The sequence below is a fragment of the Strongylocentrotus purpuratus genome, unplaced genomic scaffold (assembly GCF_000002235.5).
Source record: "Strongylocentrotus purpuratus isolate Spur 01 unplaced genomic scaffold, Spur_5.0 spur5_scaffold_14, whole genome shotgun sequence".
Classification (NCBI taxonomy): domain Eukaryota; kingdom Metazoa; phylum Echinodermata; class Echinoidea; order Camarodonta; family Strongylocentrotidae; genus Strongylocentrotus; species Strongylocentrotus purpuratus.
This window is the reverse complement of record NW_022145599.1, coordinates 17,679,303-17,692,410: the sequence shown is the minus strand read 5'-3', so window position 1 is coordinate 17,692,410 and position 13,108 is coordinate 17,679,303. Positions and strand designations below refer to the sequence as shown.

General features: G+C 36.1%; 1 protein-coding gene across 1 annotated transcript; it reads left to right on the top strand.

The window, feature by feature from the left end:
• The first annotated feature begins 6,324 nt into the window (after window positions 1–6,324).
• On the top strand, window positions 6,325–12,621 carry LOC594724 (syntaxin-8). The gene is made up of 7 exons (XM_794154.5): window positions 6,325–6,350; window positions 8,062–8,161; window positions 10,236–10,330; window positions 10,760–10,870; window positions 11,566–11,684; window positions 12,256–12,348; window positions 12,584–12,621. The coding sequence occupies exons 1-7, from the start codon at window positions 6,325–6,327 to the stop codon at window positions 12,619–12,621; spliced, it is 582 nt and encodes a 193-aa protein (XP_799247.3).
• Window positions 12,622–13,108: the final 487 nt, after the last annotated feature.

Sequence of the window (13,108 nt, the reverse complement as noted above, 5' to 3'; positions counted from 1 at the left end):
TTCATTTATAAGAATTGAGTAAGAAATGGTCTTTATTTAAGGGGCAGGTACAAGATGATGTGACATTTAGTACCCCAAATTAAATAAAAAATTGTATTCCACCTAACCATTGTATTTAGTTGATAACCAATGTCGGCAGGGAAATGCCCAAATAATAAAATACTACTTTCGATGTAAATTTTATCCACAATTCCTTACACACGTACATGCATGTTTTTAACACAAATCTACATAATGCTCCTCGACCTGTCAATAGATGCTTATTATGAATGTGTTAAACTTGGCAATGATGATTTATCATCACCTGGGCCCCGTCTTACAAAGAGTTGCGATTGATCCAAATCAATCGCAAGTCCTTTAATCAATCGCAAGTTTGAATACTCCTATCTCTTATGTACATGGTTGCGATTGATATCAATCGCAAATAAGTTGCGATTGATATGAACTCTTTGTAATAAAGGGCCCTGGTATATTATACCAACCTATTGTTGATGCCCTTGCATTTTTGTCGTTACACAAACTACTTCTGGTGCCTACCAATAAAGATACATGTGCATGTATAACTTTGAAAGTGACAGTCTACATACATACCAGTTTGTACTTTATAGATTATAAGGCCGTGGTCTAATTCATAATTAATTCATGAACATTATTCCATAAAGGCAATAGTGCACCATTCAAACTGTTTCAAGGCTAGACATTTACGTTGTTTGAACACCAGTGGAAGTCTAACATAATTATTCTGATTGCTTTAACAAGTATTTTATCTAAAGTGCTCTCGGACCCAGTGAAAATTATAATATTTGAACAGTTTGTTGTGACTCTTATCCCAGGCTCTTCGCGTGCCTTTGATAAAGAGTCGCGTTGCCAGGGAATAAGGAGTCAATATGAGACACATAAATCCACAATTGTATTTACAGAAGGTCTGTGGGTATTTTTTTTCTTTTTCTTTCTTCCTTCCTGTCCTTTTTTGTGTAATCCACAAAATTACAACCTCTGCTTTTTTGTGTGGATTTCTCTTTTCCTTTAAAATTCGACTTAAAGGTAAAGACCAGTTATGGTTATGCGATTGCATTGTGAAAGAAACGTTGTGGAATCGATCAGAAAAGGTTGATCATCTAGCATCTAGCATCTGCAAGGTTCTGGAATCATCAAAATGATAAGAAATTTGGCCCATTCTTCGTAAAGTTACAAGCACTATACACAGAAAGATGTATATGGGACTACCCTATATCTCTCACAGACCATGAGAGAAACAAATTTACCAAATATATGAATTAGTAGGCGGTTTCCCGGCAAATTTTTTATCATCATGTATTAGTCAAAACATATTCTTTCACATGATTGGTAATGAGAGCTTCCATTTCGTTTTTTGAAATTGGGGCGTTTCCAATACTGGTCTTTACCTTTAATGTATGACATGCATGTATATTTTGTATCCTAAAATGCTTTGATTACTAATTGACATTTAATATTGTATAGTTTCAAAGAAGTTTAATGTCCATGGTCATATTGTAAATGTCATAAATTTCATTTTAGCATTTGTTTTCATGTTTTGATTGGGTTATGGAAATAAAACTATTTGAATTGAATTGTATCGAAACGATATAGAGTAGGAGAGGATGCAATACATGTGCATGTAAAATAAATATAAAGTGAGGAACAGTTGCATATTTCCATACGTCTCTTCTGATATGAAACATATTGTAGCTTTTAGACAGGTTTATCAAAAGCCCTAACATATCAGCTCACACTTGAATTAAAAAAAATAAACCCATAAACAAAACAAACTCACTTACATTACATCCTCTCATCGAATTCTGTGTTACTGCGATAAATAACTGTTGCCCTGTTCTACTATCAAGCCAATTTTACTCTATTTAAGCGTGATTTTTAGACCCAGTGTCAGGTTTAATGTGTTTGTCGGTGTAATTCTTTATAATTTCATATTATCTTTTAAAATGAAGAGAATGTTTCTGATTATGTATATGTATCGTATGATTACGTGGTGCTGCTTTACAATACATGAAGATTAAAATTGCTTCCGACTCTCTACACTCACCCAAACCACGTTATCTAGCCTGTTCCGATACAACAATGTTTCACAAAGTTTGTTTGATAAGGCAAAGGTGTCTGATAATTATTCAAACATCCATAACGACATGAAACTACTAATCGGCTGATTTCAGCGGTATCAAAATATTAATGGCTCGCTAAGTTAACAATCTTAACCTCCCGCAACTTATAACATAAACAAACGATGACTTTATCGTTATTTAACAATTGTATAAAGAGCGATACTGGAGATGTTTATCATTTAATATGTTAATTTTAATGTTTGGTTCTCAGAATAAGGTATACATGTAATTGTTATTGACTCTAAATAAACGTTGGCAACTGAACACTGCCAAGGTTATGCCTATGCTTCTTAAAATATATTGGGAAAGAAATGCCGCCATTCGTATATATATACATGTGTGTTTATTATCGGTACACTTTTGTATACTTACAGCTTAGTTATAGCCCTTTGTGGTGACTGCGAATATATTCCAGTAGGCACAGGTTTCTAGGCTTCGAAGGTTATCTAAAATCACTCATGCATCTATAGTTCGAGGAGCAAAATTGATCACCGCTCATGAAAAATTCCTCAGTGCAAAGATCTAATTAGAATGATCTTCATCATAATGTAGTGAGATGTCTTCAAATACAGCAGAATAATGTCAAATCCGGAGATCGTGGCGGTATACCAACCTTCTGGAAAGATACCAACAATTTTTTGTTTACCCATCCACCACAAATCTAATACAAAACGCAATCACAATCCAGTCAAAAATCTATTTTCAACATCTTATCCTTCTCGACCCAAGTTATCCTTCGTTAATACCCGATCAAAACATCTCGGCACTCGTGAACAAACATCATTTGTCTCCTGCTTCTGCACTACCAGCCACCCTTAGCGACATGCTAATTGAATTATCCTTCGAGATTCGGCTAACATGTGCGCAATCCGGAGATCATTCGGCGTCGCGTCGCTCTCTTCCAATCAGTTTTTAGCTTTCCGAGTTTTGACGATGAAAAGAAGAGTTATTTTCCTCGTGGCACCAAATCAGTTGACAATCAGATCCATCTAACTGTTTTGAGGTTGCTCTATAGCCTGTTCATCCACGAGAGCTCTTGGATGCATTGATAGTGGTACTTTGTCCCATCTGAAGAGGCAGATAGTGTGAACAATAGGAATCACATCAGGAGCGATTCCGTGACAATAGCCCACCAGTCCGTTACATGCAATTTATCGGCTTGAGGCTGGTGGCGTGTAGTCTGCTCGCGCGAACCGAAGTGCGCAGAAGCAAAAATAGACGGTTTAATAGTCCACTGTTGCCCATAAAGTTGGAATAATTAAAAAAAACTTCTTTTCATTGAAAGATTGAGCCAATATGATTCTTGAAAGAAACAGTTGATATCTTCTCGGAACTTTATTAATCAATCATAGAGATTGATCAATAAAGTTCTGGAAAGATATAAACTTTATATATCAAAAAATAATCGTGATGTCACAATCGTTTCATAAAAAGAGGTAAAGAAAAAATAATCCCAACTTAATGGGCAACAGTGTATATAGGAAAAGTGGACTCTGCATTTAACATGAATCAGTTTCCTCTCATTCCATTTTGAGATCACCATGTAGATTATAATTATGTCAAATTTTCGTTTGTCATATCATGATAATGAAAACGATACACAGGAATGAAACTTATCATAATCAAGTGACTTGAATTAATTGTTTTATACCTTACGTTAATTGTCATTTGGGTAGAGCTTATTATATGTTAAGAGTGTATATACACGACGGCTACTAGAAAAGAGGATCAATCACGTTTGATAGGTCAGGACATCTTAAGGAATATGTCTGACACAGAATATTACAATGGTAGAATATTGAGTCATGATGAAATTGATTCAAAGAGCAAGCAAACTAAAGACCTCGTGAGATAGTTACTCACAAAGCTGCAGTTCGATTGTCACGATCGTGGACTCTTAAACTGATACTTGTCACTAATTAAGTTGAAAATAGGCAGATAGATAGAAAGATTTCATACTTTTAGTCTGTAAAACAAGAGTTCTTATCAACTGGAAACAATAATTGTTAACAATTAAGGCATCCTCGTTATCTCTTCAAAAAGATAAGTTAAAAAATCTCTTAAGTTAGAATAATCTCCTAAATTAGAATAATTATAATAAAGTTAGAATCATAATTCAACCTAGCAAGTAAAAAAAAAAAGCTGCTCTCGATTAAGACTATCCTTAACCCGTGGCCAGATTTAGCTTCTGAAGGTGTCCCATTGTCCCCGAAACAATACCTCTTTTCTCGCTTCCCTCTTCCCAAGTCCCCTTCATCCCTCCTTATACCCACAAATAGGACTTGGTTCATTACACTTTCACCGTGATACCAACACGAATGACCGGGTGTATTTTACAGATTTTTTTCTTGAAAGGGAAAGTGTTAGCTTGGTAAGCCTTGAGGTATAGTGTGGCGTCCTAGCAACGATATCCACCCCACTCTCGTTTCAAGTGTTGTAAACAAGTATTAGAACACAATCCGCTGAAAACTATATAGGCCAAAATAAGATGAGTTTGTCCAGGGAGATGTCAGTTATCCCTGGTTTGTCTGAGCTCATGTTTTTCATTATAAGCCTACAGTGTGTACATATTTATGTATAAATACTTTTTTTAGCAAGAACTTGAGCCCGGGTGATCGTTGTATTTTGAAGTCACCTTTATTGGGATGGATAATGTTTTGTGCGATAAATCCTTATCATTACCGTGAGAAAATGTTTATGATTATACTTATGATTATCATCATCATTATCATTTAATTGTCATTATAATTATTTGAATTATTATTTTCGATATCATTATCATTATCATCATCATCTTCATCATCAATCTCGTCATCATCATTATCATTTAATTGTCATTATAATTATTTGAATTATTATTTTCGATATCATTATCATTATCATCATCATCTTCATCATCAATTTCGTCATCATCATTATCGTCTTTTAACACGTAAACCAATTAGAAGCCTGAAGATCAATCTTTTGGAAAACTTAAAAAAATCAGTCTTGACATAATAACCGATCGTAAATACTTTCAAGAAATCAACACAATGGCAATTTCAATACCACATTCCCATAGAAACGGCTTCTTCAATTTAAACATATTATTTTAATGTTTGTAACTTGCAATAGGTGATGCACTGGGCTATTGGCCATGTTTAATCTCTTGAAAGTCTTTATGATTATGTAACATAAATATTTGAACTCGAACTTGTTTCATGATATCTTTGCTTACGATAATGTTAATTATATATTTATTAGCAGAGGCTAATCAGTATATTCACATGGAAAATTATTCATTGGATTTTAGTTTTGTTTTGCATATTTTCATACCGTCAGTAAAGAGAAGGAATTAGCCACGAATTAGGTCTCCAAAACAATATATAAATACACAGTATGAATAGCTACACTAAAATAAGTCCCACTGCCTAGAAAACAGCCGTACATTCACACAAAAATCATCCCGACTATTCTTTAAAATATTTAATTTGTTTACAAAATAAAAATAACATCTCGGTGATATAAATACATAGATTGACGAGATGGCGCTAGACCACCTTTCGTTATTTCAGGCAACCTATTGTTCTAAGAATAGTTACTCCTTACAACCATGGATATTTTTTCCATTTCTTCTTCTTCTTCATCAGTAGCAGCAGCATCGGCACCATCACCATCATCACCACCATTGTAATCATCACCACTACAATTTTTATCACACCATTCACCATCATCACCATCACCACCATTATAATTATCACCACCACCATTTTTATCACATCACCATCATCATCGTCATTATCATCGTCACCACATTTTATCATCTTCATCAGTTTTTGGTAAAATTAAGATTATATCACCTTTCAGGCTTTCCTTATCATTGAAACTTGTAAAATAATGTAAAATAGGCATGGAAGATTCTTATATCGCGATACTATTTCAAATTTTAATTATTTATATTTTTAACATTTAGTAAAATGTGTGAGGGAGAGGATGTGAACATTTGACCTCATTTTTTCTTTATGATTTGTATCCTTACCCCCACCGTCAGTGAAAAAAGGGACGGTCTTGTGATCAAAATCCCTGTCAGCTCTTTTTATTTTTCCATTCATTACAGGCGCTATCTGACATCTTTTTGGTTAGAAAACACCTCAATTTATAGCTTAGTGTCACGTGTTGGTGGAGATTAGTTCAACTTTAGTGAAAGATGGCAGGATTTGGCGGAGACTCATGGTGAGTTTTGGTTACTTTTACATTGTAGTCCCATTCGTTCATATTACAGTCGGTAAATCGACATTAAACAAATCGCAAAATAGAATCCCGAATTTAACTCGAAAGATCTGATGCAGCAACAACGACAGAAGGGAAAAAAAGTTGTGATATGTATGTCCTACTTGATGTTATGTTATCAAATCCAATATTTATTAGATTTTGTTTATGAAAGCTGAAAACAGAATTACATAGACCCCATGTCATGATGACATGAAAAAGAAGAGAAGAGAAATGAAGAGAAGAGAAGAGAAGAGAAGAGAAGAGAAGAGAAGAGAAGAGGAGAGAAGAGGAGAGGAGAGGAGAGGAGAGGAGAGGAGAGGAGAGAAGAGAAATGAAGAGAAGAGAAGAGAAGAGAAGAGGAGAGAAGAGGAGAGGAGAGGAGAGGAGAGGAGAGGAGAGGAGAGGAGAGAAGAGAAATGAAGAGAAGAGAAGAGAAGAGGAGAGGAGAGGAGAGGAGAGGAGAGGAGAGAAATGAAGAGAAGAGAAGAGAAGAGAAGAGGAGAGGAGAGGAGAGGAGAGGAGAGAAGAGAAATGAAGAGAAGAGAAGAGAAGAGGAGAGGAGAGGAGAGGAGAGGAGAGGAGAGAAGAGAAGAGAAGAGAAATGAAGAGAAGAGAAGAGAAGAGAAGAGGAGAGGAGAGGAGAGGAGAGGAGAGGAGAGGAGAGGAGAGGAGAGGAGAGGAGAGGAGAGGAGAGGAGAGGAGAGGAGAGAAGAGGAGAGAAGAGAAATGAAGAGAAGAGAAGAGAAGAGGAGAGGAGAGGAGAGGAGAGGAGAGGAGAGGAGAGAAGAGAAATGAAGAGAAGAGAAGAGAAGAGAAGAGAAGAGAAGAAGAGAGGAGAGGAGAGGAGAGGAGAGAAGAGAAGAGAAATGAAGAGAAGAGAAGAGAAGAGAAGAGGAGAGGAGAGGAGAGGAGAGGAGAGGAGAGGAGAGGAGAGGAGAGGAGAGGAGAGGAGAGGAGAGGAGAGGAGAGAAGAGAAGAGAAGAGAAGAGAAGAGAAGAGAAGAGAAGAGAAGAGAAGTGAAGAGAAGAGAAGAATATGACTCATTTAAGAGAAAAGAAAATAGGGTCTAAATGAAATAAATAATAATAATAATAATCTATTAAAGTCCACTCCAAATTTTATTAAGTTAAACCGAAAAAGGAAATTCTTTTTGCCCAATTGATCCTGAGCACGGCAGCCACTGAGCAGCACCAGATCGACTTTCCTCTATCCCTTAGCAGCAACTCCCGTCTTCTAACGTCTTGGTATGACGCGGCCAGGGTTCAAATGCACAACCTCCTGGTTGTGAGGCGGACGCTCTACTGACTGAGCCAACACATTGGTATAAATTGTAACAACAAAATTATGTCAGAAAACGGAGAGAGGAGATATTTGTATTCTCAAGAAAACATTTACTTCTTGATGATTGATGACCCCGTTTGTCAAGTAATTTTGTTGTATTTTCTTCCTACTGATGGATGTGCAGTAATATGGCTTTAAGCACAATTCAGCTCTTTTCTCTAGTAGTCCTAGAGGATTGGATGCAGAAGAAGATGACATCAAAATACTAGGTGTGGGACTGTTAGTCATGAACCTGTGCTTCACTAGTAAGGCATCTGATCCTGTATGTTATGAATAGGTTGTAACAATCTTGATTGTTTTTCATTGTTTGTTCTTTGCTTTCCATCTCCAGGATGACCGACCATGATGCGTGCATGCGAATGGGTCAAACTATCATCGAAATGATAAACGAAAGAGACGGTCTGCAAAGGAATGGATCAAACTACTCAAAGGTATGCTTAGTTATGCTGTCACAATGCTGTATGTGCAGTATACTCATCTCCTTTTTTCTGTACTTGACTGCTATCCTCTATAACACACACTCATGCAAGTACTGGGAAATTGTTTGTCTACTTATTTTAATTTACCACAACAAATCAATGTATCTACCTATTATTTGCTAGTTTATCTAAACTACGCCACCATCAAGAACTTTAAAAACGTCCCATTCGCGCATGCCCCATCCCCAATACATCGCCTTCCCAGGGTTCACTTATAGAACATGTGCCTATCTGCCTTCATTGATGTGAATCACAAAAATAAAAACCAACTAAAAACCATATACTGATATTACACTTATTGTTGTCCTCAATATCTTAACAGACCTTCATTTCTAAGGAGCGCGATCGCGCCGGCACTCCTACAGCGCTCCTAAAAAATAATCAGGAGAGTTGTTTACAGCGCTCCTTGGTTTCAATGTTTTCTTTCAGCTAGCCTTATTGTGATTAGTCTATTGACCATTTGAAACGAAAAACGCAAATTCGCGGAAAACCCCTTTTACCTCACAACTTTACATTTTTCAAGAAGAAAATCGTAAAACTTACACTATTTTTGTGACTCATTATGCATTGAAAATATATTGGGCCTCAAATCATGGTTAATAATTCCGAATATTTAGCGATATTCATCAGATTCTTAGGAAACCGGGCTCTGCCATTTTGTTTCGCTGGACCCATAGAGATCGTAACGCAACACACAACACAAATAGCAGTGAAACGATCGTATTATGCCAGCTAGGCGCCTAGTATTACGTAGACGTAATAAATTACGTAGACGTAATACTAGGCACACACACTCCAGCAACGGGTGCTACATGCGGCGAGATTGTACACACGCTGTTGTACAGTTCGAAAAAGGGGCTGGCATGTGCGCCTAAAATCGATCGATCGCGGACATGACAGCCAAGACTGAAATGTTTTCGTTGACGGCGGTACTCATCCTTTCCGTCAGGAATATGTCGTGTTCTGACACATTCCGCTGACTTTAGTCTGCTTGTCTAAGTTCGAATTTGAAGTTGGTAAATTTAAACATTTGATAATTTTTCGTAGGTCTAGCCTAGACTCTAGGGCCCATAGGGGTCTATATTTTCACTAGTAATACTGTAACAAGAACAGTGATTGAAAATTGAAGAGTTAGTCTAAATAATATTAAAATGTGTTTGTTGTTTAATGTTGTTCCAAAAACTGAACTGTTAATTTAGAAGGCTGGTGACTGTGAGACAGACTGAAGATGACGAAGTTCTTTATATCATCAGATTCATTGTAACATTTAAACTTTGAATTGAAAACATTTGAAGATTGAAATAGTTAAGCTGAATTAAATAAATTGACTGGATGATGATCAGATTGACAGATTTTGAGTATTAAGTTGAACATGAATGGTAATAACCAGCAGTATAATCACCTCCTCAAAATTAAGATGAAATAATTGACCTCTAAGTCTAAGCTAAAGTACAGTGGACCAAGCAAACTGAGTTGCAAATTCAGTTGATTATGATGATGATAATTGAGTGTACTGCAGTAACTTGAAACTTCAATAAATGAAACAACACGGTTGTCAGTCAGTTAACACTTGTTTGATATGTATTTTATTACATCATTTTGAACCCACACACAATAATACAAGGTAAAAACATCAATTTTCAAATTGAGCTCCTCACTCTTTCCAGGAGAGTTATTTGAGGAGCTCAATTTGAGCTCCTTGGCAAAACAAGGAGTGGGATTAATAGAGCTCCACCAAATTCTAGAAATGAAAGTTTGTCTTAATATATTTAAGTCCTATGTATTTTCTAGGCTTTGATTACAGTTTCATCGCTGATTATGTGTACAGATGCAGATTTACGGCGGAAAACAATAACCAAGGTCTCCTGCATTGTGGTAGCCTCAAATACACTTCCTGTCTATTCAATATCAGTGCATGGAAGGATTATGTAATTCATGTTATTTGGCCTAATGCTTGACACAGGGTTAGTATTTGAGGAATCATGTGCCTCCTCAAATATGATCGATCCCTTTTCTTTTTCCACAGATCAATGCAGAAATCCGATCCCGTATCAGAAGGTATCAACAGGATATCCAGTTACTGGATCAAAATCTCAAGAAAGCATCAAGTTCATTCCACTTGTATCCTTTGAAACAATCAAGATGTCAAATTACTATATTGCTAATGACTGCAGAGAAAATTTGTAATGATTTATGTATAAAAAAGCTGTTTTAAAGTTGACAATTCCAGGATTCACAGGAAAGATGTTTGTCTAAACTTTAGAATAACCCCAAAATTGTAAAGACATTTTATTTAAAAGAAAGAGCATGAGTGCTTATTTTTTTATTTTGATGTTCAAGAGCTAAGACCAATGAAATGACCCCTGAATGTTGGATTCTACCTTGTGACCTTGATCTTGATCCTCAGCTTAACCTACAAACAACTTGCAAAAGTTCTAACCCTGTATTCTGATAAATTAAATAAAGATAGTGTATACAGTGCTGAAACAAATGTCAGATGAAGTTTGAAATACCACCGTTTTCCTTTACTGAGATCCTGTCTGTACCTAGAACCCAGAGGGAGGCAGACAGAAGGAGAGCATTGGTCGATAACCTGAAGGCCAAGGAGAAGATCTTACACAACTCTTTCAAGCAAGACGTTTCATTCTCGGCACCTGAAAGGTAGTTACATTTTTTTTCATCACTAGATTATTATGTACATGTATGTTCATTGTCATGGTTAGTAAACAAAAAACACAGGAAACCGCAGTAGGTTTTTTTTATGTGCATTTGGCAAGAGGGGATGAAAAAGAAACATTTGCATGCAACAAAGGTCCTGTACATGGTGTATGTTCTTACTATGCATATGTTATATCGAAAAGTGAGGTGTATTATGCTTCTGTAATTAATTTTTATTTTAGACAAAGGTGCTGCAGTTTATCCTGTCATAAGTGAATGAGCCATAATTATACACAACTAGACTTCAATGACCTTGTCAGAACCAAAGGCGGGTCATTGTATAAAGTTCGCTTTACTTCGGACTTCCCCCTTCAGGGATTCACACTACATATATATTTGAAGATGGATCTTGAATTTTGTATACTCTATGATGAGGAATGGCGGTGACTAGAGACATATTACATAAACTCGATGAACTACTCTTGTGCTCGCATTCCTCATTTTAATTTCTGATGTTCTGTACATTTTGTGGATTTTATTGTTCTCTTCTTAAGTATACATCAAGCTATTGATGGAGTCTTCTATGTAAATACATGTATGCAATATTCTTTTATCCTGATGTATTCCACCATCTCAAATTAAGGAACTAAGATCTGCTTCACGGGTATGTTGAATCTGTTTTTGATTTTGTTTTGAAGAACGAGCCTCCTGCCCAGTACCTCAGGCTTTGCTCAAGATGGTTGGGGAGGTGTGAGCGAAGAAACAAGGAATCTCTCTGTCAATGAATTGCAGCAAGAACAGCAAAGAATACTTCAGGGTAAATACCACTTTAGATTTTTCCTCAAAACAAATCTTAAAATTGAATATGATTTGGTTACAATAATTATCTGTTTTCTTATATATTTACATGTAATCGTGAACTTTGATTATTCAGCGATAGAAGTGATGAGGATGAAGACAGTAATGAGAATGGTGATGATGATAATTGATGATAATGATGACAGTGATGAGGAGGATGATGGTGATATTGACTATTGATTGTAACAACAATGTTGATGGAAATAATTTAGTGACCTACTGTGAAGGATTCATCCACCTTACATGTAGTAGCAAAGTATATTATTACAATTCACCTGTAATTTCATCTGTCTATGACCAAGTAGAAATATGAAGAGAAACAAGAGAACAAATAATGAATAGACTGATTAGAGAAAGATAGATTAGGAGAAATGTGGAACCAAGAAAGGAATGAAAGAGAAGATGGTTTAATAGAGGAGTAACGCAAATTATAATAGAAGATGAATAGGATAGGAAGAATAAAACAAGGATGAGAAGGAGAAGATAAAAGAATTTAATATTATCAATCTTTTTCTTCCATTTTCTTTTAGTACAAGACCAAGGTCTAGATGAGCTGTCGGCCATCATCAACAAACAGAAGAGACTAGGACAAGTGATCGGAAATGAGGTGGATGAACATATTGGTAAGAATGCAAAAAACAACACAACAACCAACAACAACCAACAACAACCAACAACAACCAACAACAATAATACAATAAACAAACAAAAAACAAAAAGAACAACAGAAAAAACAAAAAGAACAACAAAAGAACCAAAAGGAAACAAACAAACAGCAAAATAGAAACCAAACAATAACAAAAACATCATTAGAGTACATGTGACACCAAGTTCATATTTCTGTATGACTATTCCCAGGCTCAAAGATCAAGATGATTCGCAGCATTTTGCCCTGATGCCCTCCATGCATTCTCTCGTCAACATGCTTTTAAATAAAAATGATAAAGCCTTGGGCCATTATCCTTTTGTTATTTCTATTGTTTAGTATGGCTTTTATGCCCCTCTATTACTCTCCAAAGCAACCAAGTGACATACCCCTAAAACTTACACCAACCAAAGCCCTTTCTACATGCAATGTACAGTCAGCAGTTGATTTGCTGAGTTTGCTGCCCTCTGCTGGTAGCTGCCAGTATAGAGATCTTGCACATGATGTTGGCATCGATAGCATGAGTGTAAAGTCTAGTTTATGTGGAGTGCACTGTAGTTTAACATACATTTTGACTGATATATTGCAAGTACCGGTAGTGACATGTTGTTCTCCAAGAGGTTGAATGTTATAGCTTCATACGTTCCATTCCATTGCTTTGGAATTGCAATTTTAACTAACTTTTCACTCTATGATAATGCACATTTAGTGTTATGTGGTCATACTGTTCTAAATCA